This window comes from Eleutherodactylus coqui, chromosome 5 (genome assembly GCF_035609145.1).
Source record: "Eleutherodactylus coqui strain aEleCoq1 chromosome 5, aEleCoq1.hap1, whole genome shotgun sequence".
NCBI lineage: Eukaryota > Metazoa > Chordata > Amphibia > Anura > Eleutherodactylidae > Eleutherodactylus > Eleutherodactylus coqui.
The window spans coordinates 256440949-256467839 of record NC_089841.1 but is presented as its reverse complement, the minus strand read 5'-3'; the positions used below and the strand labels follow the sequence as shown (position 1 = coordinate 256467839).

The window sequence follows — 26891 nt, the reverse complement described above, 5'->3', positions numbered from 1 at the left end:
CGTCCCAGTGATGTAAAATAGTATGTTAGGCTGAATGAAGACAATGTCCATCTAGTTTTCCCCTTGTTAGTCCAGAGGAAGGCAAAAAAAAACAACAAAAAAACGCCAAGCCATTTAGCTCATTTGGAGGGAAAAAAAATCCTTCCTGACTCCATAAACGGTAGCCAGAGTAATCTCTGGATCAACATTTGAGATCAACAACCCCGCTGGTCACCTGATGTCTATATCCTGTCATATCCTAGCACTCTAGAAATACATCTAGTCGCCTCTTAAACTCCTCTATGGATTTTGCCATCACCACGTCCTCAGGCAGAGAGTTCCACAGTCTAACTGATCTAACAGTAAAGAACCCTCTTCTATGTTGGTGATGAAACCTGCTTTCTTTTAGACATAGGGGATGCCCTCTCGTTACCGTCGCAGTCCTGGGTATAAACAGATCATGGGAGAGATCCATGTATTGTCTCAATGTATTTACACAGTTATTTGATCAGCCCTGAGCAGTCTTTTTTCCAAGGTAAATAATCCTAATTTTGATGCCTCTCTGCGTATTTCAATCCTCTCATTCAGTTTATTAATTTAGTTGCCCTTCTTTGCACCCCTTCAAGCACTACAACATCTTTCCTGAGCACCGGTGACCAGAACTGTATGCAGTATTCCATGTGAGGCCTGACAAGTGCCTTATATAGTGGAAGAATAATGTTCCCATCCTTCGCCCCTTTACCTCTTTTAATGCACCCCAAGACTTTATTAGCTTCTGCAGCAGCTGACTGGCATTGGTTACTCCAGGTAAGTCTACAGCTCACTAGTACCCCCAGGTCTTTTTTCCATATCACTTTTCCCTCGCAGTACTCCATTTAGTGTATATTGGTGACATCAGTTTCTCCTGCCCATGTGCATAACCTTACATTTATCAACATTAAACTTAATTTGCCATTTTTCTACCCAAGCGCCAGTTTAAGTAGGTTCTTTTGTAGCCGCACATTGTCCTCCGTTGTATTATTTACCTTGTATAATTTTGAAATTATCTACAAAAATTGATATTTTGCTGTGCAGCCCCTCTATCAGGTCATTGATAAATATATTGAACAGAATGGGGCCCAATATTGAACCCTGTGGCACCCCGCTAGCGACTGTGGTCCAATCAGAGTACGAACCATTTATTACCACTCTCTGCTTTCTATCTCTGAGCCAGTTCCTTACCCACTTACACACGTTTTCGCCCAGTCCGAGCTGTCTCATTTTATATATCAGCCTATTATGCGGCACGGTGTCAAATGCTTTAGAGAAGTCCAGATATGCGAGATCAATAGACTCTCCCAGGTCCAGCCTAGAACTTACTTCATCGTAGAAGCTGATCAAATTGGTCTAACATGATCGACCCTTCATGAACCTATGCTGCTGCGGGGTTATACTGTTGGTTTCCTAGAGGTATTCTAGGATGGCACATCTCAAACCCCTCAAATATTTTTTCCAGTGAGCCTATTATTGAGGTGAGACCTACCAGCCTGTAGTTTCCAGGCTCTTTTGGCCCCCTTTTTGTATATTGGAACCACATTGGCAATGTGCTAATCCAGTGGTACAACCCCGGTCTCTATAGTGTCCACAAATATAAGAAATAGCGGTCTAGCTATCATGTCACTTAGTTCCCTCAGAACTCTTGGGTGTATTCCATCTGGGCAGGTCATTTATGGATTTTAATCCTCATTAACCGACTCCGGGGGGGGGGGGGTTATTTTATTCCCCTGCATCTCGTGTGGCATTTATTTTTCATTTGTGAATACACTTGAAAAAAAACAAACATAAAAATTTTATAGATTTGCCTTCCACCCTCCCCCCCCCCCATCGTCTTCTATGATTTCTCCTACATTATGTGTTAAAGGGCCAGTGCTCTCAGTGCAAATCCTTTTACTGTTTATATAAATCGAAGAAACGTTTAGGGTTATCTTTGCTCTCTTTGGCGACCAGTCTTTCTGCCTCCTCCTTGGCAAATTTGTTCTTTTCTTTACATATTGTTCTTTTCCCTGTATGATTTTAGCGCTTCTTCGCTGCCTTCTTGTTTTAGTGGTTTAAATGCTTTTTTTTTTTCATTTATTGCCCCCCTTTCAGTCTTGTCGAGCCACATTGGTTTCCTTTTATTTTTAAAGAGTATTAACTGCTCACATCGGGTGATTAGGATGTTTTTAAACTTCTCCCATAAGTAGTCTGTACTTTTATTTTTGAGGATGTTGTCCCAATTAATATTACCAATAGTAGTTCTGAGCTGATCAAATTTTGCTTTAGTAAAGTTTCGTTTTTTTTGTCGCTCCCTGATAAGGCTTCTTATTGAATGACAGCTGAATATTAATTATATTGTGGTCACTATTTCCCGTGTCCCGGCACCCCCGTGATTCTGTCCGGTTTGTTAGTTAATACTTAGTCCAGAGTGGCCCTCCCTGTAGTTGGCTCCCGTACAAGTTGGGTAAGGTAGTTATCTTTATATTGTTCTCAAAAACTTATCACCCTTGTGAGATTTGCAGGTTTCGTCTTCCCATGTTCGCTCCTTTGCTGTTATACAGGAGCGAGTATCGCTAGCAGAGTGTTTTGGGGAGTGTTCTGTCACCACCCCTCACGTTAGGCAGACAGTTGTTCAGAAGTGAATGACTATTTACACTGAAAGGCTCATTGTTCAGTTTTCTGAAATCTTCCTCAGTTGCTGCATGCGGGAGCGTGGAAATTTGAAGGGTTTTGAATGATAATCATCCCGTGTAAATGGGTCATATGCCTTGAGATTAATTAGCACACAAAGTCAGGTTATAGGGCGTCTGAGAGAAGGATCAGCTGTGTTGGATGTCGAAATATGTTAAAAGGGCCTGGCTAAGTTAATTTCTTTCCTTGTGCCTTATTAGGGTATACAGACATCACAGAGGATTCCCGCTCCATTAACAGGGGCCGCAAAGATCAGCTATCTTTTGGTTGGCTCAGCCATGTATTAAAAAGGTAGGCCATTAATTTGAGTGGAAAAGTACAGCAAACTAGCTTCAAAAGCTAGACACACAATCAGCTGATTGCTAGGCCACCTGCATTTGATAAAATAAGATAAACCATCTATAAGATAGTATTAAAACCAATGACCATTTGAGTGAACAACACTTTATGACAAAGGAATGTGTCAAGGAGTGGGACAAACTAAATTTTTGAAGTTGATGTTTTAGGAGCAGGGGGAAAAAAAAAGGACAAGTGTAAGAATCTGAGCTATTTTGGCAAGGCCTAAATTATGATGGCTGGTTGAATAAGGCCCCATGTACATGGGATGACCGGTCGAGTGCAGATGTCCGACATGTCATCCCATCAATAATTGTTAATGTGCTTTTACGCAGGAGTAAGCATTGCTCAGTGAATGGAGGTGAAGCGGCCATCCACCTCCAGTCACAATAAACAGGCAGTCGATCACACGGGCCAATCTGCTGTTCAGTTAGGCCAGGAAGTTCCACAGTATGCTACTAGTACCTACCAAAAGTGATCCAAGAAAGGCCAACTTTTCATTCTAACATACTGCACATTGCAGCTTTCTGCATATGGGGCTTAGCAGCCGCAGAACGGTTTTAATGCTAAGACTGATCAGATTCTACACGAATAGGTACATGCAACACTTTATAAGCAATTCTAAAACTGTTCTGTAAATGGTTATACTTGCAGAAAATCACTATAAAATATACAATAGTGTATAAGACAAACCATGATTGGGAGCAAACAGCTCTGTAATTCCTGTTGTTGTGCAACTGGGTATAGGAGGACTTGGAGCAGTGACTTTGTGTTCCCAGGTATCCCTTTCAGAAAGCTGTTGCCCTGTAGAATTTGATGTGGTTAGATCAGATGGGGAGTCTGCAAAGGAAGAGGTCCCTAAAACAGAGTCTGCAGTGGAATCGTCACGAGGAGTCCATGGCCTAGAATCTGGCAAAGGGCCAGAAAACGGATGAAATGGTGAATCCAAACCAGAGTCTTCCACATTTTCAGGGGAAGAGGAAGAGAATGGAGATGGGCTTGACGCGACTGTGTATGCCCTGCAAACTAAATTCAGAGAAGATTACATTTAGGAGGTTGTACACGTATAAAAACACAGGCTTACAACAGCAAGTGCAGATGAATAAATCATGAAACACTGGAAACTGCATTCACATGCTCCTTTTTTATAGCAGTCTTACACAAGTTTGTTACAAAGCTAAATTTCCTATACCAGACATGCTTAGATACAGGATACCTGGAAAATCATCCGCTTCAAAAACAGATTCCTGTAGCGGTCCAAATGGAGAATGGGCAGGATGGGAGTTGCTAATTGAATTCGAATCACAGCTGTAATGAACAGAATGAAATAGTTAAAGAACTTCTACAAAGCACACATTGAAAAAGACTAAGAAAAGAATCATTAAGATTTCACCATGTGCGTCTGAGAAGTGGCTTTTGCGTCGACCCATGTCCAAGACAAGGTTTGGGTGTGAAAATACCCAAAATTTAAAGAGCTTTTCATTAGCAATGCCAATTCTTCATTGGGAAATGCAGTATGTTTTCCCTAGATTTACACCACAGGTAAAACTTACTCCTGTCTTAATTTTCTTAGGAGGATTACTCTAGACTAGGGGTACTCAACAAGTTTTAATAAGTGTCTGATAACTTGGATCTTTAGTGAAGGTTTGAGACCACCACCAACCGTAAGGCTGAATGCAGACAGCCTGGTCGGATTCCAACTGCAAGATCATCGCAGTGGGATGTGACCCTGTGCCCTTGTAGTGACCCCCGACTTACCTGTCTGGCGTCTTCTCTCTGATCTACGGATGTGCCTGCTGGCGCACACCTACACATGCGGAGTGCAGAGCCATCGGGCCGGCTATGACGTGGTTAGTGAGAGGCTCGCATTAGAATTGGACATGCTGCGATTTACACCCCGTGAGTGAACTATTGCAGTTAATTTCTGCTCATGGGTATGGAAATGCATTTTTCAATGCATGTCCTATGGGCTCTTCCTTAGTCAGACCTAATCTGGAATACGGTGTCCAGTTCTGGGTACGCCACTTTAAAAAAAAAGACATATACAAACTGGAGCAAGTTCAGAGGAGAGTTACCAAGATGGTGAGCAGTCTGCAAATCATGTCCTATAAAGAACTGTTGAAGTATCTGGGAGTGTTTAGACAGCAAAAAAGATGGCTGCCTACAAACATCTGAAGGGCTGTCACAGTGCAGAGGGATCAGCCCTATTCTCATTTGCACAAGGAAAGACTAGAAGCAATGGGATGAAACTGAAAGGTGGGAGACACAAATTAGATATTAGAAAAAAACAACTTTCCAACAGTGAGGGTGATCAATGAGTGGAACAGGTTACCACGGGAGGTGGAAGAGTTCAAACAAAGGCTGGACAAAGATCTGTCTGGGATGATTTAGTGATCCTGCAATGAACAGGGGGTTGGACCCGATGACCCTGGAAGTCCCTTCAAACTCTACCAGTCTATGAGTCTGTATTTGCTGTAGGATCCAGAGCTCCGGATCCCACAGTGCAAATACGCCCGTGCGCATTGGGGCTAAAGGATGCTATCCTTTAACCCCTTGAGTGGCGGGTTTCTTACCACCCTGTCAGACCCACGAGGGCAGGTTTTTTTTAAATGGTCTAACCACTAATTTTCAACTAATTTTGCAATCGCGTTCCAAGAGCCATAACGTTTTCATTTTTTCCATTGACACAGCCATATGAGGGCTTGTTTTTTGCGGGACAAGTTGTACTTTTTGATGGCATCATTTTTGGGTTTATATAATGTATTGCATAACTTTTGTAAAAAACTTTGTAGTGAGATTGGGGGGGGGGGGGGGAAGAAATTCTGCCATTTGTTTTCTGGATTTCATTTTTACGGCGTTCAGCGTGCAGAATAAATAATGTTATAACGTTATTTTGAGTCAATACGATCCCGGCGATACCAAGTTTATACAGTTTAATGTTTTCCTATTTTTGTACATTTAAAACATTTTTTTTTCCTTAAGGTTTGCTTTTGCGTCGCCACATTCCAAGAGCCGTATTAATTTTTTTGTCCACTGCGAGAGCTCTAGAAGGCCTTGGCTTTTGCAGGATGAACTCTAGTTTTCATTTATCTCATTTTTAGGAACATGTAAAATCTTGATCACTTTTTATTCCATTTTTTCTAGTGGCAAGATTAACAAAATCTGTAGTTCTGGCATGTTTTTTTATTTTAATTTTTCACAGCATTGTCTGAGCAGTATACATAATACACTAAAGTCATTCTACAGGCCAGTACGATTATGCCAATACCAAATTGTAATAGCTTTTTTCTTTCGCAACTTTTTCACAGTTTAAAAAAAACACATTAATAAAAGTTTAAAATCACCCTCCTTTTGCCATATCTATAATAAAAAAAGTCTAAATCATAAAAGAAAAATACATATTTGGTATTGCTGCACCCGTAAAAGTCTGATCTATCAAAGTAGTGCATTATTTACCCCGAACGGTGAACATTGTCCCAAAAAAAAAAAAAAAAAAAAGAACGCCACAAATGCACTTTTTCAGTCACCCTGTCTCCCCCCCCCCCCAAAATGCAATAAAAAGCGAACAAAAAGTCATATGTATTTCGAATGAGTAACGAAAACTACATGACATCTTGCAAAAATAGAGCCCTTGCTCAAGTAAGTCGATGGAAAACTAAAAGTTATTGCGCGCAGCGGATGCAGCAGAAAATATTTTTTTTTTAAAGTCTTTGAAAAAAAATACAAGTACAAGCAAAAAAAAAATTTAATAAATAAAATAACCAGGGTACGCTGATACGCCGTTTCGGAGGGATACGTGGCACATACTGTAACATTTGTAGTTTCATTTAGCTGGCCTGCCCGATTCTGAAAATATAATTCATATCCGGCTAGAACCTTCACATAACTAATAACCCTTATGAAGAGGGTTTCCCTTAATATAAATCTTTGAGCAAGGGGGTCTGTGGGAACCATCCAAGTGTCACATCTCCCTGGCGGGATGAGGGGTGGGGATGTGTGTGTAATTAACATAGCCCTGTCACTGCCTTAACTTCATGGCCATCCAGACAAAGCACTTCCTAAGGCAACAATGGTCAAAAGCCTGGCAGCTGTGAGGGAGAAGGGAGTCGGGAAGGAATTTTTCCCCCAAAAGGGCTAATTGGCTTCTGCTCTTGGGGTTTACACTCAAGGTTTCCACCACAAATAATTCCAATGAAAAGCTTAAACGTACACAGAAAATGTGCTGAGCTTTAAAAGTTTTATATTTAGACTCACATCACATTTCTGTCTCTGTCTAGGGGTCCCTTCCAGGAGTATGACGGGACTCCTGAATCCCAAAAAGTTAACCCTTGGACAAAACTGCTCGCTCATTATTAACAAAAAACAAAAAAAAAAAACTGCTGGATCGAAGAGTAAACTGTCTCTGGTCCAGCAGGTTTCTGTTCATTTGCGCCATTCTGTTGTGAAATGAAAAAGCATGGTAGACCACACGTCTAAAATTGTACATAACCATAGCATGAATATATGACCATTATGTTATATTCATGCCAACTGTGATATATTATTGGTGTTACACATGAATGATGGGTATTTACACTGACTGATTAAAGGGGTTGTCCCACGCCTAAACGGGTTTTTTTTTTTTTTCAATAGCCCCCCCGTTCGGCGCGAGACAAACCCGATGCATGTGTTGAAAAAAAAAACGGATAGTACTTACCCGAATCCCCGCGCTCCGGTGACTTCTTACTTACCTTGCGAAGATGGCCGCCGGGATCTTCACCCTCGGTGGACCGCAGGTCTTCTGTGCAGTCCATTGCCGATTCCAGCCTCCTGATTGGCTGGAATCGGCACACGTGACGGGGCGGAGCTACGAGGAGCCGCTCTCCAGCACGAGCAGCCCCATTCAACACGGAGAAGACCGGACTGCGCAAGCGCGTCTAATCGGGCGATTAGACGCTGAAAATTAGACGGCACCATGGAGACGGGGACGCTAGCAACGGAACAGGTAAGTGAATAACTTCTGTATGGCTCATAATTAATGCACAATGTACATTACAAAGTGCATTAATATGGCCATACAGAAGTGTATAACCCCACTTTGTTTCGCGGGACAACCCCTTTAACATCCATCTTTTGTGAAGGAGAGGTATGTTCACAACAGATGGATGTTAATCAGTCAGTGGAAATACCCATCATTCATGTGTAACACCCATAATATATCACAGTTGGTATGGATATGAAAGATAATAGTCAACATATCTAACTGAACAGAAAGAAGCTTTTGGATGTCCAATCTCATAAAGCAGTAATGCCTCTCAATTAAGTAACTTGCCTAGCTAAACACCTTTCATATATGGTATAGGCCACTTTCCTCAGGGTGACATGGTTAATTTTGAAGGATCTAGCACTGGAGAATGTACAAATAATAATCTGTTGGTGATCCAGACAGATTTTAAAGGGGTTGTCCCGCGCCGAAACGGGTTTTTTTTTTTTTTTTTTTTAACCCCCCCCCCCCCCCCCCCCCGTTCGGCGCGAGACAACCCCGATGCAGGGGTTAAAAAAAACAAACGGAGAGTGCTTACCTGAATCCCGGCGGTCCGGCGTCTTCATACTTACCTGCTGAAGATGGCCGCCGGGGTCTGCTCCCTCCGTGGACCGCAGCTCTTCTGTGCGGTCCATTGCCGATTCCAGCCTCCTAATTGGCTGGAATCAGCACGTGACGGGGCGGAGCTACACGGAGCCGGCATTCTGCACGAGCGGCTCCATTGAAGAGAGCAGAAGACCCGGACTGCGCAAGCGCGGCTAATTTGGCCATCGGAGGGCGAAAATTAGTCGGCACTATGGAGACGAGGACGCTAGCAACGGAGCAGGTAAGTAAAAAACTTTTTATAACTTCTGTATGGCTCATAATTAATGCACAATGTACATTACAAAGTGCATTAATATGGCCATACAGAAGTGTATAGACCCACTTGCTGCTGCGGGACAACCCCTTTAAGTATCTAGGTTATTGAGATCACGTATATTGGTCACGATTGCATTTCCTAAGAATTCCTATTCTGCGGCCCGTATCCTTCACTTCATATGATGTCCATCACATAAGTAGAGCTGGGTATGACAAAAGGTATGAGGTTTTATCCATACAATCACTTAATATAGAGGATAGGGGTAATAGTGTGAAGAGCTCACCAGGAGATGATGTGATGTGATCAGGGGAGACCATTTGGCAGAATCAGGGCTCACTTTTTTGCACAAAACATGCAATAATCCACACGCTACATTTCTGATGCTTCCAACAGAAGACACGCAGACAGATCACGGCTGTCTCTAGCTCTGCACTGCTGTGGCCCGTTCACGCATTCCACAGAACAAATTGTGAAAAACTTGTAGCAGAGCTGGCAGTGCAGGGACGGGAGGAAGGCCGAGCTAGTCCAGGCACACAGAGCCCTAACTGTCTGACGTCATTAGAAGTAGCGATTCCCACGCTGACGTTCTTCTGCCACCCTGCATGATCCTGCTGCCCGAACGCAAGAGACATTACCATGATCTCCGTCTGCCATCACAGATGCATTGAACGAGACACTGCCCTCTTTCAATGGCATCCATGACGGCAGGACTTTGAGGTCCGGTAAGCCAACGTCCACACTCTGGATTTGGACTGCAGTCCACCATTTGAGTACCCCTGCTCTACACCTCAGCAACAGTTTAACACTTCAGCAAGAAAAATCTGACAAAAAGCAAAATCTTTAAAGGGGTTGTCCCGCGCCGAAACGGGGTTTTTTTTGTTTCCAACAGCCCCCCCGTTCGGCGCGAGACAAACCCGATGCAGGGGTTAAAAAAGGAAACCGGACAGTGCTTACCTGAATCCCCGCGCTCCGGTGACTTCTTACTTACCTGGTGAAGATGGCCGCCGGGATCTTCACCCTCGGTGGACCGCAGGGCTTCTGTGCGGTCCATTGCCGATTCCAGCCTCCTGATTGGCTGGAATCGGCACGTGACGGGGCGGAGCTACGAGGAGACGCTCTCCGGCACAAGCGGCCCTATTCAGAAAAGAAGAAGACCGGACTGCGCAAGCGCGTCTAATCCGGCGATTAGACGCTGAAAATTAGACGGGCTCCATGGAAACGAGGACGCTAGCAACGGAACAGGTAAGTGAATAACTTCTGATAACTTCTGTATGGCTCATAATTAATGCACAATGTACATTACAAAGTGCATTAATATGGCCATACAGAAGTGTATTGACCCACTTGCTGCCGCGGGACAACCCCTTTAATGACTGGAAAATGGCAGAAAGAATGCCTACACATTTTATATGCTGCCTGGAGTTTTATACACTAAAAGTAGACAATCTGCCACAAGTACAGACAACAACCAATATGCTGCCAACACATCCTGTTCTTGTCCACATATGTTGCAATTTAACTAGTAAACTCATAAAATAATTTAATGCATTACGTGTAATAAGCAAATAAATTTCCATATAAAAACAGAAGTGCAATAAGAACTGGTATACCTGTTGGTTCCAGAGGATGGTGAGGTGCTGGAAAATCCCAGGTTAGGTTTATCTGTGTGAAAAAAGTGCAAGATATCTTAGGACGCTATTAGGCCAGCCTCAAACGGGCGAGCGCGATACGGGGCAGTGAATCCCACCCCCATATCATCCCCGCCATCCATCTGAAAGCCCCATGGATGCGAGGAGACTTATGTGAAAACAGCCTTGGATCACTTCAGCGATGCAGGTATCCTCTGGCAGTCAGAGCTGCGGCAGAGGATCGCGGAGATCTCCCATTGCTTTCAATGGGATCGGCGCTGCTGCCACCGGCCCCATTTAAAACAATGGGGCTGTGATGAGAGATCACACGCAAGATAGAACATGCCACGATTTGCTTCACGGGTCTATGCAGGAAAACATTGCTCATGCATATGACCCCATTCAAAAGAAGGGGGTTCATATTTGTGCGAGGTTTGTGTGTTGAGCCACGCACAAATCTTGCGCGATTTTCTCGTCCGAATGAAGCTGGCCTTACACGGCAATGCTTCTCCACTGCTAAATGCAGTAATCACCTGTGCTCATACTGCTGTTTAAATTGAGTAGTGCAGGTACTGGCTGCAATCAGTGGAGCTCCACCTGTAATAGCAACCTTAGGGCACTTTCACGCGACAGTTTGTGTGTTCAGTTCTTTGTGAGGCAAAACTAGGAGTAGGTCCAAAATATAGAAGAACGGCAAATCTTTCCATTTAGACTTTCTCGCCACTCCTGGTTTTGGCTCACAAAAAGCTGAACATAAAAACTGTCACGTGTGAGATCCCTTAGGGCTCATGTCCACGGGCAAAAGAAGAATTAAAATCCGCAGCAGATTTTAACTCTTCTCCCGCCCGCGGATCCGCACCCCATAGGGATGCATTGACCACCCGTGGGGTAGATAAATACCCGGGGATGGTCAATAAAAGTGATTTAAAAAAAAAATGGAGCATGAAAAAATCTGGACCATGCTCCATTTTCGTGCGGGTCTCCCGCGGGCTTCTATTGAAGCCTATGGAAGCCGTCCGGATCCGCGGGAGACCTAAAATAGGAATTTAAAAGAATTTACTCATCCGGAGCGGGCGGGGAAGGTCTTCTCTTCCTCACGGCCGGATCTTTCTTGCTTCGGCTCGGCGGATGTGCCCGGCGCATGCGCGCGGCACGTCGGCGACGTGCCGTCGGTGTGACGAGTTCATCCGCCGGCCGAGAAAGAAGATCCGGCCGTGAGGAAGAGAAGGCTTTCCCCGCCCGCTACGGATGGGTACATTCTTTTAAATTCCTATTTTCAGCGCTCATGTCCGCGGGGCAGGAGGGACCCGCTGCAGATTCTACATGTAGAATCCGTAGCAGGCCTGATTTTCCCCGTGGACATGAGGCCTTAGGACTCCTGCACACTTGCGTTTTTCTTGCGCGTTTTTTTAAATGCTATTTTTTTATGCTAAAGTCAATAGAACTTTTTTAATGTTAAAAACACAGTGATTTCCGTGCTATGCAGTCCTATTGACTTTTGCAGTAAAAAAGAAGCAAAAATTGCGTTTTTCTTGCATGTGTTTTTTTTTTTTAATACAAGTGTTCAGGAGCCCTTAGGCTGCTTTCACACAGCAGAAAAAATTGCGCGAGACTTGTGTGTTGCGAGCTACACAAATCTCACATGAATATGAACCTCATTCTTTTGAATAGGGTCATATACATGAGCGATTTTTTTTTCCCCACAACATGGCGTGTCAAATGTTTGGGTATTCCCTTGGAACGCATCACCCATTGTTTACAATGGACTGGGGAGAAGCATCGCATGGCGTGCAAGGTGCACGAGGGTGCAATGCAAGGTTTCCCATTGAAAACTATGGGAAACACTTGCAGATCCTCCGATGCAGCTGAAAGGATCGCTACTTCACTAAAGTGATGCAAGGTGTTTGACACAAATACGCCTCACATCTGCGGGGAAATTGCACGTTCCGCAGAGCAATATCAGGCAGAGTTTCACGGCCCAATGTTGCGCTCGCAGGTGTGAAATTAGCCTTATAATGAGCAGTGCAAACAATGCATAGTAATTAAAGCAATTAATTGACGTTGCCAAAGCATACCTATGTGAAAGTTCATGTGCATTTCTGCAGGTGCAGCTCCAGAATTTGTCACTGTGCCTGAATTTGGGGGCAAGAGGGGGACAAAATAAAAAATAAAGTTAACAAAAAACACTCAAGCAAAAAAAAAACAACAAAAAACTAAGGACAGAAACATTAGAGAAAAGCAGCAGCTGAGGCATTATATACTCACGAATTGTCTGACGCCTCACAGAAACCTGCAGTGAAAAATCAGAAGAAAAAAGGTCACCTAAAAAAGGAGCATGAACCTCTTAGGGCATACTTGCAGTATAGGGGACCGTGGTTGAAGGACCTGCGAGGGGCGGGGCTCTACTGTAGCTGGGAATTGGGTCGGGTTAAGAGCTTTGGGGGTCGGGTTTTCTATGATGCGATCGGTGGGCGGTGCTTTGGGGCGGGGCTTGGAGAAGGCAATCGCTTGGGCGGGAACCTACGTCCCATAGTGACAGAAAAACGTGCGCAGAAGTGAAAATGAATGTATTTGTAATGAATCGGGTTTGTACGGATGATTTATCAGCTATGGAATACTTGCGCAGCCACAAGATTCTACACAGGAAGGCAAAATGTATTCCTTGTCAACGGAAAGACTCACAAATCAAAGATTCCAGTAAACTTAGTGGTTATGTGTGGAGACATCCGGCTGCAGAAGCAAGCAGTCCGTTTGAAAGATAGTTTGATTGAAGGAGCCAAAACAGATATTTTTGGTATGACTTACCGTAAAATCTCTTTCTCGTCACGTTCATTGGGGGCCACAGCCTAGACCATGGGATATAGCCACTGCCCTAGGAGGCGACACTAAGCAAAAAAAGGGTTAGCTCCTCCCCCCTGGCTATATCCCCCCTGCAGGCACTCAGCTAATTAGTCTGTCTGCAAGCAGTAGGAAGCCAGTGGGAGTACGATTATACATATGTTTTATACATACCAAAATACATATTTTGGCATAATTCTCTGCCAAACAATGACCGAAGAACAGAAAGTTCCAGCAACCGCTTAAATAAACAAGGGGTGCGTGCTGTGGCCCCCAATGAACGCGACGAGAAAGAGATTTTACGGTAAGTTATACCAAAAATATCTGTTTCTTGTCCGTATCATTGGGGGCCACAGCCTAGACCATGGGACGTCCACAAGCAGTCCCGAAAATATATATATTGGGTGGGCATTTACAAGTTTGACCGTGTGGTCAATGGACCACCGCCTGCAAGATCTTCCGGCCGAGCGCGGCGTCCAATGATGCAGATATGTGGACCTTATAAAACTTTGAAAACGTATGTAAGGAAGTCCAGGTGGCTGCCTTACACACCTGAAGCGCCGAGGCTCTGTGCCGGACCGCCCAGGAGGCCCCTACCGCCCGTGTGGAGTGGGCCGTAACCCGAAATGGTGGCGTGCGTCCTGAGGTGCGATACGCCTCTGTTATCAAGGACCTTATCCACTTAGATAGGGTGACCTTTGAGGCTGCTGAGCCCCTCCGGGCCCCCTCCGGAATCACGAAGAGGGTGTCGGTTTTAAGGAATTCTTTGGTTCTTTTTACATAGATCTTCAGCGCCCTTACCAAGTCCAGGTAGTGCAGCATTTTTTCCCTTGTGTGTACTGGCGTTGGACAGAAGGAAGGCAAGACAATTTCTTCATTGATGTGGAACTCCGTGACTACTTTCGGTAGAAATTCTGGTGATTGTCTCAGTACCACTTTATCTTGGTGGAAAGTCATATAGGGGGTCTGTATAGTCAAGGCCGCCTGCTCCGAGACCCTACGAATAGAGGTAATAGCGACAAGGAATACTACCTTCCAGGTCAGTAGCCGCATAGGAATCTCTCAGTGGTTCAAACGGTTGCTCTGTCATAGCCTCCAATACGAGATTAAGATCCCACGCTTGAATCGGTGGTTTGAACGGGGGTGTCGTATGGGCGACCCCCTGCAGGAATGTTCGTACAGCCATTCTGCTTGCGATTGGTCTCTGGAACAACACCATCAGTGCTGATACCTGCCCCCTTAACGAGCCTACCCTTAATCCTATTTCGAGGCCCGATTGTAGAAATGCCAGTATTCTGGCCACCGAGAATTGCATCGGTTCCATTCGCCACTCCTCACACCAGGTGAAGAAACACTTCCAGACTCTGTAATAAAATAGCCGACGAGGCCGGTTTCCTGGCCCGTATCACTGTTTGAATCACATTCTCCGAGTAACCCTTTCTCTTTAACACCTCGGTCTCAACGGCCAGGCCGTCAAATGTAGGGACCTGGAATCTGGGTGTAGCAAAGGCCCTTGGGAGAGCAGGTCTCTTGGATCCGGTAGGTGCCATGGCGCGTCGGTCAACATTTCTATGATGCTCGCGTACCAGCTTCTTTTTGGCCAATCTGGTGCTATTAATATTGCTGGCTGCCCTTCCTGTTTGATCTTCCCTAAGATTCTTGGTATGAGAGGGATTGGTGGAAACACGTACAGGAGTTTGTATCCCCCCCACGGGATGGTCAATGCATCTGTTGCCGCTGCTTGCGGATCCCGTGCTCGGGCCACAAATGGAAGGATTTTGTAATTCAGTCTGGACGCCATAAGGTCCACGTCTGGCGTGCCCCATTTCTGACATATCGTCCGAAATACTTCTGGGTGTAACCCCCCATTCGCCGGGATCCACCGTTTCCCGACTTAGGTAATCTGCCACCCAGTTGTCTACTCCGGGAATGTAGACTGCTGATATTGAGCTCAGATGATTCTCCGCCCACGTCAGTATGCAAGCTACCTCGTCCATCACCGACGTGCTCCGTGTGCCCCCTTGATGGTTGACATAGGCCACCGCTGTGGTGTTGTCCGTCTGGCTGCGCACATCCTTCTTCTTGAGACTGGACCCGAAGTGTCGAAGAGTCAGGTAAATGGCCCGTAATTCTAGGCTGTTGATGTGTAACATTGATTCTCTCTGAGACCAAACTCCCTGAACAGACCGGCCCCCCAGTGTTCCGCCCCAGCCTGAGCGGCTGGCGTCCGTCGTCAATACTATCCATTGTTTTGGGCCCAAAGACCGTCCCACCTGAAGTCCCCTAGGTTTCAGCCACCACTTCAATGCATCCCGGACTTGAGGGGTTATCCGGATTCGTTGTTCCAGGGTCAGTGTGGACCTGTTCCAGCGGGACAATATCAGATGTTGAAGCATCCTTGACCGGAACTGGGCAAAGGGGACCGCCTCGAAGGCTGCTACCATCTGGCCCAGAATACTCATACAGTGTCTGATGGTGAACGTCCTCTTTTGCATTAGAGACCGAACACCGTGTAGAAGCTTGTCTACTTTTGTTTGAGGCAGTAGAACTCGGTGCTGGCTGGTGTCGAATATCATGCCTAGGAACTCCAGCCGTTGTGCTGGTATTAGGCACGATTTGTCGTGGTTTATTATCCAGCCAAATTCTTCTAAAGTTTCCATCGTGACGCATAAACTCCTGATGTTGCAGTCCCGTGATGGTTTTACTAGCACATCGTCCAGGTATGGTAGCTATACCCTTTGCATGGAGTAGTGCCATCACTGTTGCTAGCACTTTCGTAAATACACTCGGGGAAGTTGAGAGGCCGAATGCTAGAGCCGTGAATTGAAAATGCCTTCCCTGTGTCTCGAAACGAAGGAATTTTTGGTGTGCTTCCCGAATCGGAATATGGAGGTAGGCGTCCTTGATGTCTATTGAGGACAAAAATTCCCCCGGCTGCATGGAGGCTATCACGGATTTGATCGACTCCACCCGGAAATGCTTTGTTTTGATGAAATGATTCAGTCTCCTTAAATCCAGTACTGGCCTGACCCTGTCATCTTTTTTGGGCACTAGAAAAAGATTTGAGTAGAACCCTTGCTTCTCTTGCGCCCCTGGCACTGGTTTTACAACCCCCTGTGCCAGAAGATTTTCCACTGCCAATTGTAGGTTGGCTACTCCTTCCGGAGTGGCAGGCACTCCGCGACTGCCACAGAATTCGTTTTGCAAGTCCAAATTCGATCGCGTACCCGGATGCCACGATCTCCTGTACCCACTTGTCGCTCACGCAACTCCACCATGTCTCCTGAAATTGGGAGAGCCTACCCCCCACCCTGGTGACACTGAGTGGGGGCGGAGCCTCATGTCACGTTCTTTGATCCCGCCGCCTTAGATGTTCCAGGTTGGGATCGCCATGCTTGTCTCGTCTTGAAGGTTGGACCCTTCCTTGTGTCTGTCGGGGTCCTCCTAGATTGGGACCACTGCCCTGACCCAGAACGGGACGAGAAACGCCGAAAAGGACCTAAAAAACGGTTTCCTCTTCAATGGAACCTTTTCCTTTCTTGTTGGAATTTGCGGCAATGACGTGCTTTTGCCGCCTGTGGCGTCCTTTATCAAGTCATCTAACTTAGGTCCAAAGAGCCTATTTCCCTCAAATGGCAACTCTGTTAGGACCACCTTGGATGCTGAAATCGTCTGACCAGCTCTTTAGACAGGAGAGTTCGCCTTGCCGCGACAGATGCGGTGGACGCTCGAGCCACGAACTTAGCTGCATCTAGCTCTGCTGTGCATATACGAATTTGTTTGCTTGTATGATATGGTCTGTTGCTTCCAGTAGTTCACTAGGTGGAGCGTCTGCCAGAATGTCTTTCCGCAGCTGTTTAGACCAGGCTATGGACGCTTTACTGACCCATGCGGCCGCGAAGATCGGCTGCAGGGCGGTGCCCATAGCCTGAAACACTGATTTTGTCAATGTATCCAGTTTTCGGTCTTGAGGATTAGCCAGAGTTGCCACTTCGGCTGCTGACAACGCAGTGCCTCTAGATAGCCGTGACACCGGCGGATCGACTACCGGGGGTACCGTCCAACCCTTTTTCAGACTCCCTGGGAATGGGTATGTAACTTCCCAAGTTTTCCCAGGTTGCCTAAATTTTTTGTCAGGGCTCTGCCATTCTTTATTAAGGACGTCCGCGAAGTCCTGATGGTCTGGAAAGACCTGTCGCGATCTACTCTGCCGTCTAAACGACACCGTGGAAGGAGTCGTCTCTGCTGGTTCCTCTGTTACTTGGAGGGTTTTTCTTACAGCTATTACTAGGCTGTCCATTAGGCTTGCCAGCTGCGAAACCTGTTAGTCGTCCAGATCAAAAGCAGACGAGACCGCGGAGCGTTCATCGTCTTCTGATCCACTGCTCTCTGGGCCGTATCCCGAGAAGCCCGCGAGCACGATGCTCGGGGGGAGTCATGGCGAGCCCGGGCCGGTCTTGCAGAGTACCGGGACCGCGAAGAATGCCTTGACCTGTGATAAGTATGGACGGACTCCCTGGACCCATGGGAACCATGAGAGTCTCTGGACCGCCTAGACTTGGAGGGTCTAGACGACATCCTGGTATGGCGAGCTGCTGCGGGACCTCCTTCTTTTGCGTGCCCTCCCGCGCGCATATTCCCAAGAGGAAACTTCTGAGCTGGATTCTAAGCGGCGTAAAATCGCCGCAGAAGATGTGGCCAGGCTGGAAACGGCAGCAGCCAGGGACCTTGCCCATTGGGGTTCGGGCCCTGGCTCCACAGGGGCGGCGGGGAGCACCGGGATCCCTGGAACCGCGCGTGCCGTGGTACACTTAGCGCAGCGGGGGTCGACTTGACCGCAGGCAAACTTAACGCTGCAAGCTGTGCAAGCGTAATGCTTCACCCTCCCCTTGCCCGGGCTGGAACCCTCTGATCTAGGGTCAGACATGGCAAAACAGAAAACCTCAGGGTAGACGGGATGCTACGTACTGCCACAGGAGTACCTGCAGGGGGGACAGGGGAGGGGAGATACCACGAAGTGCTGCCTTAGCAGGGCTTACCCGGTCTAGCAGCTGTTTTAGCGGTTCCCCTGATCCAGCTGGAGCCTCTGGTCCTGAAGCTTGAAGGCCGTCAGGTGTCGACGTGGGTCCACCACATGGAAATAGTAGCGTTGGTGACCTGGCAGGTGTGTGGCAGAAACTTCTGCGGTGCTGCTACAGCTGCTGGTGCCCGTTACAGAAGGTGCTGCTGCTGTCCGGGTGCTCACTCTGTAGCCAAAAGTGTGCAGGGCCGTATAAGGACTGGATGCTGCGTACAGTGCTGGGCTCCGTAGCGCCAGACAAACGGAGTGTCTTGCTGCTGAGAGCGGCCATTCCTCTGCCTGGCTGCTTCTTTTAAGTCTGCCGCGGTCGGAGGGGCGTGGCTTGCCCCGGAAGTCCGCCCGCGACCCGGAAGTGATGTTTTCCGGCCCAGCGTCGGCGCCCCGCCTCCCGGAGCGCCGCGCGGAAGTGACCTGCCCAGCCAGTGCCCCGGCGTCCTGCTAGCATGCCGTGCTCCTATCCCTGCTGCCAGGAGAGCTGCTGCTGCCGCTGCCATCATGATGCCCGTTGTGCTCCATTACGTCCGCTCCTGAGGCACCTTGCGTCCTGCAAGGGAAGCCACAGCCTGTCCACACGTCGACCTGTCTCCAGCACTGCTGCCCCCTATGCGTCACTAGTCAGAAAGTGCGCCACTCCAGGGAGGAGGAGCCCTATGGCTGGCGGGTAACCGACGCGAATGCGCATTGCAGGGTCAGGCCCCTTTTTCTTCTCTTGGTGAGACGCCGCAGAAGTGGTGGAGACACCCCCTGCCTGCGTGTCCCCCGGGAGGCCAGTAGAGCCAGGGAAAAGCCCTGACTCCCCGGATTCCCGCGAATAGCCACGTCTGCCTCCTAGCAGACACTAAGCTAAAGACTAATTAGCTGAGTGCCTGCAGGGGGGATATAGCCAGGGGGGAGGAGCTAACACTTTTTTTTGCTTAGTGTCGCCTTCTAGGGCAGTGGCTATATCCCATGGTCTAGGCTGTGGCCCCCAATGATACGGACGAGAAATTGCGCCCGCCAAATTCCTATATTTAGTGTTCCATTGGGCGACTGAAACGCCTCAGCAAACAACCATGCAGCATTTGGATATTGCGCGCATACTGAAGTTATTAGCGGAGCCTCTTCAGCTTGGCGGCCCAGGAAAAGAAGTGCAAATTGACGAGTCTCTTCTACTGAAAGCAAAGTATCATCGCGGCTGCAACTTGCAACATCAGGACCGATAGATTTTTGGAGCCTATGATGTTGAGAATCGAAAAGGTTTCATCACTTTTGTCACGAAAAGAGATCCAGCTACTTTGCTGCCAATAATTCAGAGAGTCATCGCTCCAGAATCAATGATAATTTCTGACGAAGGGGCAGCGTATCGAAACGTCACACAACTGCCAAATAATGACTCAAACTGTCAATCACAGCAGACATTTTGTCGATTAGCTCACGGGCGCTCATACCAACAACAGTGAAAATTATTGGAAACGAGCAAAATCGGTTTTCAAGCGCATGAACGGCACACAAGAAGACAGGATTCCCAGTTACCTGGATGAATTCATGTGGTGTGAAAGATATACTGCAACATTTGATTTAGCATATTTTAATATGTTGACTCATATTTCTGAATTCCAACCATGTTAGCTGCTGCCGTCGTATATTATCTGTTAGCTACATACATGGCACTACTCATCTACTGATCCCATTAACCCTTTCCAATCCAATTTGTATTCTGGTTTTCCTAGGGGGCTTACTCTTTTTCTGCTGTTATAAACAGCGCTATCTGCTGGCTAAAGCCAGTACTGCATGAGGTGACACGTTGGATAGGCTCCGACAGCAGAGAGGCTGGCAATATACAGTAAGAGAACCCCGACGGACGTCTTCCAACATCGGAGCTGTACAGTCTTAAATCATAATGTCTTTAGACGTCAGACAGTGGATTGGAAAGGGTTAAGTCCACTTCATCCTTTTCATTTCAAACACATGTATTTTGCCTTAGCTGCACACAGCACAGCTTCAGCTCATTCATTTTGCTGGTTCCTGCCCCACCGATCATGTAATACAAAAAGCCCCACCCCCAAAGCTCCTAACCCAACCCAATTCCTAGCTTCACTAGAGCCAGCCCAGGTCCTTCAACCAGGGTCCCCTTTACTGCAAGTATGCCCCTCTTAGGATACCTTCACACTTGCAATCGCGATATTGCTGCATTTTTTTTTTACGCAAATGTCAACAGGACTTTTATGTTAAAAATGCATCGCACAAAAACTGCAAACTTGCGATTTTTCTGCAATGCGTTTTTTAACATTAGAAAGTCCCATTGACATTCATCTTAAAATAACGCAACGACATCGTGATCCGAGTGTGAAGGTCCCCTTATACAACTTAAACAAAAAATACAGACAGAACATTATTCAAACTAGATTTACCACAGCTGTGGGCGGCTGAATCATGCATCCCACTGTGTCTCTCAGCCTCTTCATTTTAGTTTCCTCATCTTCCTCTCTTTCGACACTCTGGGGGGGCTTTATCTGAATTCTATAACGCCGTGGTTCATCGTCATCATCATCAAAATCTGAATCACTAGAGGAGCAGCAAGCCACTGAGGAATCTCCTGTGCTTTGGTTAAGGTAAAAACAATACTACTAGTTTGTTCTTCCTATTGAGAAATTAGGGGCTGTTGAGCAGGTGTAGGAGCGCTCACTCGCACCCCTTTAGCCAAGCATCTAAGAGGAAGAACGGTGCAGTGATATCCTGTAAAGATAGACTCAGGAATGGATATGAAATTAGAGTTACGGACCCATTCAGAATTTTAAAGAAAGTCAGAGGTCAGCAGTCATCTTATGTAGGGGAGTTTGTCTTTGTTCACACTACAGGAAAGTCCCTGGCCAAATGCATCTATGAAGCACCAAACACCAGCATTAGCCAGAAGAGTCTCCTTTTAACATACACTTAGCTAATGTACTGCAGCAATTTTTTTTCTAAACGAGAACCTCTGTGAGGGCAAGTGAATGGGTAACATATGGGCATATATGTCTATACAGCGGCATTTGTCACAGCTTTCCATTGGAGATGCACATGATGGAATAATCCTGACGTAAACCTCCAACAGCCGAAAAAGAAAAATATGAACAGAGCCAATCAATGCCAAGACCTCTATTATACCGCTGGAGCCAAATAACAGGACTAGAAGTCTGCACATAGATTCTATTTAAGTAGTCACTGATTCATTTAATGATTAAAAGGTCCTATATGTTTTAGGGGTCCCATCCAGTGATTACATAATTCCATTTAAGTTTTTTTTTTAAATAGGAAGTCATTAACGAGCCTCATTCCATTTCTGTCACCCAAAATAAGGCCTCATAAAATGATGCCAATAAAAAGAATAAAGGTGGGATGACTGCTTAAATGCAGAAGAGTAAAGATGAAACTATTTACTGATTAAGGCCCAGGCATGTCAGGTCATTAAGGGCCCAGTTTATCTACTACAGGCCCCCTATAACTCTATGAAAGCTCTACAACTGGAAGTTGGTGCAGATGTTCTTGTATCCCACGGTTGGTCTTTTGTAGCTAATGTAGGCCCCTTGCATAAAGGTCAATGTTACTTTGACCCCTTAAGGACATGGTTACATAGTAACATAGCATGTTAGGCTGAATGAAGATAATGTCCATCTAGTTCAGCCTGTATCAGTCTCCTTGTTGATCCAGAGGAAGGCAAATACCCAGAAAGGGAGGACCCAATTTGCCCTTTCAGGGGAAAAAAATTCCTTCCCGACTCGATAATGACAGTCAGAATAATTCCTGGATCAGGAATACACACCCTATCTCTAGCGCGCCCCCCCCCCCCCACAACCTATCTCTAGCGCGCCCCCCCCCCCCCCACAACCTATCTCTAGCGCGCCCCCCCCCCCCCCACAACCTATCTCTAGCGCGCCCCCCCCCCCACAACCTATCTCTAGCGCGCCCCCCCCCCCCCCACAACCTATCTCTAGCGCGCCCCCCCCCCCACAACCTATCTCTAGCGCGCCCCCCCCCCCACAACCTATCTCTAGCGCGCCCCCCCCCCACAACCTATCTCTAGCGCGCCCCCCCCCCCCCCACAACCTATCTCTAGCGCGCCCCCCCCCCCACCACCTATCTCTAGCGCGCCCCCCCCCCCCCACAACCTATCTCTAGCGCGCCCCCCCCCCCCACAACCTATCTCTAGCGCGCCCCCCCCCCCCACAACCTATCTCTAGCGCGCCCCCCCCCCCCACAACCTATCTCTAGCGCGCCCCCCCCCCCCACAACCTATCTCTAGCGCGCCCCCCCCCCCACCACCTATCTCTAGCGCGCCCCCCCCCCCCACCACCTATCTCTAGCGCGCCCCCCCCCCCCACCACCTATCTCTAGCGCGCCCCCCCCCCCCACCCATCTCTAGCGCGCCCCCCCCCCCCACAACCTATCTCTAGCGCGCCCCCCCCCCCCACAACCTATCTCTAGCGCGCCCCCCCCCCCCCACAACCTATCTCTAGCGCGCCCCCCCCCCCCCCACAACCTATCTCTAGCGCGCCCCCCCCCCCCACCACCTATCTCTAGCGCGCCCCCCCCCCCACCCATCTCTAGCGCGCCCCCCCCCCCCCACAACCTATCTCTAGCGCGCCCCCCCCCCCCCACAACCTATCTCTAGCGCGCCCCCCCCCCCACAACCTATCTCTAGCGCGCCCCCCCCCCCCACAACCTATCTCTAGCGCGCCCCCCCCCCCCCCACCACCTATCTCTAGCGCGCCCCCCCCCCCCCACCACCTATCTCTAGCGCGCCCCCCCCCCCCCACAACCTATCTCTAGCGCGCCCCCCCCCCCCACAACCTATCTCTAGCGCGCCCCCCCCCCCCCACAACCTATCTCTAGCGCGCCCCCCCCCCCCCCACAACCTATCTCTAGCGCGCCCCCCCCCCCCACCACCTATCTCTAGCGCGCCCCCCCCCCCACCCATCTCTAGCGCGCCCCCCCCCCCCCACAACCTATCTCTAGCGCGCCCCCCCCCCCCCACAACCTATCTCTAGCGCGCCCCCCCCCCCACAACCTATCTCTAGCGCGCCCCCCCCCCCCCACAACCTATCTCTAGCGCGCCCCCCCCCCCCCCACCACCTATCTCTAGCGCGCCCCCCCCCCCCCACCACCTATCTCTAGCGCGCCCCCCCCCCCCACAACCTATCTCTAGCGCGCCCCCCCCCCCCCACAACCTATCTCTAGCGCGCCCCCCCCCCCCCCCACAACCTATCTCTAGCGCGCCCCCCCCCCCCCCACAACCTATCTCTAGCGCGCCCCCCCCCCCCACAACCTATCTCTAGCGCGCCCCCCCCCCCCCCACAACCTATCTCTAGCGCGCCCCCCCCCCCCCACAACCTATCTCTAGCGCGCCCCCCCCCCCCACACACAACCTATCTCTAGCGCGCCCCCCCCCCACACAACCTATCTCTAGCGCGCCCCCCCCCCCCCACAACCTATCTCTAGCGCCCCCCCCCCCCCACAACCTATCTCTAGCGCCCCCCCCCCCACAACCTATCTCTAGCGCCCCCCCCCCCCACAACCTATCTCTAGCGCCCCCCCCCCACAACCTATCTCTAGCGCCCCCCCCCCCACAACCTATCTCTAGCGCCCCCCCCCCACAACCTATCTCTAGCGCCCCCCCCCCCACAACCTATCTCTAGCGCCCCCCCCCCCACAACCTATCTCTAGCGCCCCCCCCCCACAACCTATCTCTAGCGCCCCCCCCCCCCACAACCTATCTCTAGCGCCCCCCCCCCCACAACCTATCTCTAGCGCCCCCCCCCCCACAACCTATCTCTAGCGCCCCCCCCCCCCCACAACCTATCTCTAGCGCCCCCCCCCCCCACCCACAACCTATCTCTAGCGCGCCCCCCCCCCCACCCACAACCTATCTCTAGCGCGCCCCCCCCCCACCCACAACCTATCTCTAGCGCGCCCCCCCCCCACCCACAACCTATCTCTAGCGCGCCCCCCCCCCCCACCCACAACCTATCTCTAGCGCGCCCCCCCCCCACCACCCACAACCTATCTCTAGCGCGCCCCCCCCCCACACACCCACAACCTATCTCTAGCGCGCCCCCCCCCCCACACACCCACAACCTATCTCTAGCGCGCCCCCCCCCCCACACACACACACAACCTATCTCTAGCGCGCCCCCCCCCCCCACACACACACAACCTATCTCTAGCGCGCCCCCCCCCCCACACACACACAACCTATCTCTAGCGCGCCCCCCCCCCACACACACACAACCTATCTCTAGCGCGCCCCCCCCCACACACAACCTATCTCTAGCGCGCCCCCCCCACACACAACCTATCTCTAGCGCGCCCCCCCCCACACACAACCTATCTCTAGCGCGCCCCCCCCCACACACACAACCTATCTCTAGCGCGCCCCCCCCCCCCACACACACACACAACCTATCTCTAGCGCGCCCCCCCCCACACACACACACAACCTCTCTCTAGCGCGCCCCCCCCACACACACACAACCCTCTCTCTAGCGCGCCCCCCCCAGACACACACAACCTCTCTCTAGCGCGCCCCCCCCAGACACACACAACCTCTCTCTAGCGCGCCCCCCCCCAGACACACACAACCTCTCTCTAGCGCGCCCCCCCCAGACACACACAACCTCTCTCTAGCGCGCCCCCCCAGACACACACAACCTCTCTAGCGCGCCCCCCCCCAGACACACACAACCTCTCTTTAGCGCGCCCCCCCCAGACACACACAACCTCTCTCTAGCGCGCCCCCCCCAGACACACACAACCTCTCTCTAGCGCGCCCCCCCCAGACACACACAACCTCTCTCTAGCGCGCCCCCCCCAGACACACACAACCTCTCTCTAGCGCGCCCCCCCCAGACACACACAACCTCTCTAGCGCGCCCCCCCCAGACACACACAACCTCTCTCTAGCGCGCCCCCCCCAGACACACACAACCTCTCTCTAGCGCGCCCCCCCCCAGACACACACAACCTCTCTCTAGCGCGCCCCCCCCAGACACACACAACCTCTCTCTAGCGCGCCCCCCCCAGACACACACAACCTCTCTCTAGCGCGCCCCCCCCAGACACACACAACCTCTCTAGCGCGCCCCCCCAGACACACACAACCTCTCTCTAGCGCGCCCCCCCCAGACACACAGAACCCTCTCTAGCGCGCCCCCCCCCAGACACACACAACCTCTCTCTAGCGCGCCCCCCCCAGACACACACAACCTCTCTCTAGCGCGCCCCCCCCAGACACACACAACCTCTCTCTAGCGCGCCCCCCCCCCAGACACACACAACCTCTCTCTAGCGCGCCCCCCCCAGACACACACAACCTCTCTCTAGCGCGCCCCCCCCAGACACACACAACCTCTCTCTAGCGCGCCCCCCCCAGACACACACAACCTCTCTCTAGCGCGCCCCCCCCAGACACACACAACCTCTCTCTAGCGCGCCCCCCCCAGACACACACAACCTCTCTCTAGCGCGCCCCCCCCAGACACACACAACCTCTCTCTAGCGCGCCCCCCCCAGACACACACAACCTCTCTCTAGCGCGCCCCCCCCAGACACACACAACCTCTCTCCAGCGCGCCCCCCCCAGACACACACAACCTCTCTCTAGCGCGCCCCCCCCAGACACACACAACCTCTCTCTAGCGCGCCCCCCCCAGACACACACAACCTCTCTCTAGCGCGCCCCCCCAGACACACACAACCTCTCTCTAGCGCGCCCCCCCCCCAGACACACACAACCTCTCTCTAGCGCGCCCCCCCAGACACACACAACCTCTCTCTAGCGCGCCCCCCCCAGACACACACAACCTCTCTCTAGCGCGCCCCCCCCCAGACACACACAACCTCTCTCTAGCGCGCCCCCCCCAGACACACACAACCTCTCTCTAGCGCGCCCCCCCCAGACACACACAACCTCTCTCTAGCGCGCCCCCCCCAGACACACACAACCTCTCTCTAGCGCGCCCCCCCCAGACACACACAACCTATCTCTAGCGCGCCACACACACAACCTGGCGCGCTACAGATGGTGTGTGTGTGTGTGTGTGTGTGTGTATGTATGTATACAGCAGCTCCCAGTGACAGCTTGTGCTCTCATCTACTCATACTAGCATGATGTAATGCCGCCTGGCGGGTATGCACAGACACCAGGTCCTGGAGGACGAGAACACCATGGGACATCGGATCTGTAAGGGAAGCTGAGGATACTCGACCCCGTCCTCCGATCAGTAAGGGGAGCTGAAACTAACCTTTTTTTTAAACTTTCTATTGACTTTAATGCGATCACTGGTATCTGGTTGATACTGGCGATCGCATATGGGGAGGGTTCCCGTGGCCCCCAATGACAGCTCCAGGTTGTCGGCTACCTCCAGGAGCGGGCAGCCTGGAGCTGTTAAGTCCAGAGCCCGCCCGGCTTTAATCCCCAGGGCA

General features: G+C 50.0%; 1 protein-coding gene across 2 annotated transcripts in view; it reads right to left on the bottom strand.

The window, feature by feature from the left end:
- LOC136628559 (F-BAR domain only protein 1-like) overlaps positions 1 to 26891 on the bottom strand; it is a 138230-nt gene that overhangs the window by 16591 nt on the left and 94748 nt on the right. For both annotated transcript variants that reach the window (XM_066604554.1, XM_066604555.1), the window contains 6 exons: positions 20843 to 21027; positions 12800 to 12824; positions 12610 to 12666; positions 10517 to 10568; positions 4238 to 4329; positions 3715 to 4047 (listed from right to left, as the gene is read on the bottom strand). In XM_066604554.1, the coding sequence (XP_066460651.1) occupies positions 3715 to 4047; positions 4238 to 4329; positions 10517 to 10568; positions 12610 to 12666; positions 12800 to 12824; positions 20843 to 21027 (744 nt within the window). The remainder of the gene's footprint in view (positions 1 to 3714; positions 4048 to 4237; positions 4330 to 10516; positions 10569 to 12609; positions 12667 to 12799; positions 12825 to 20842; positions 21028 to 26891) is intronic.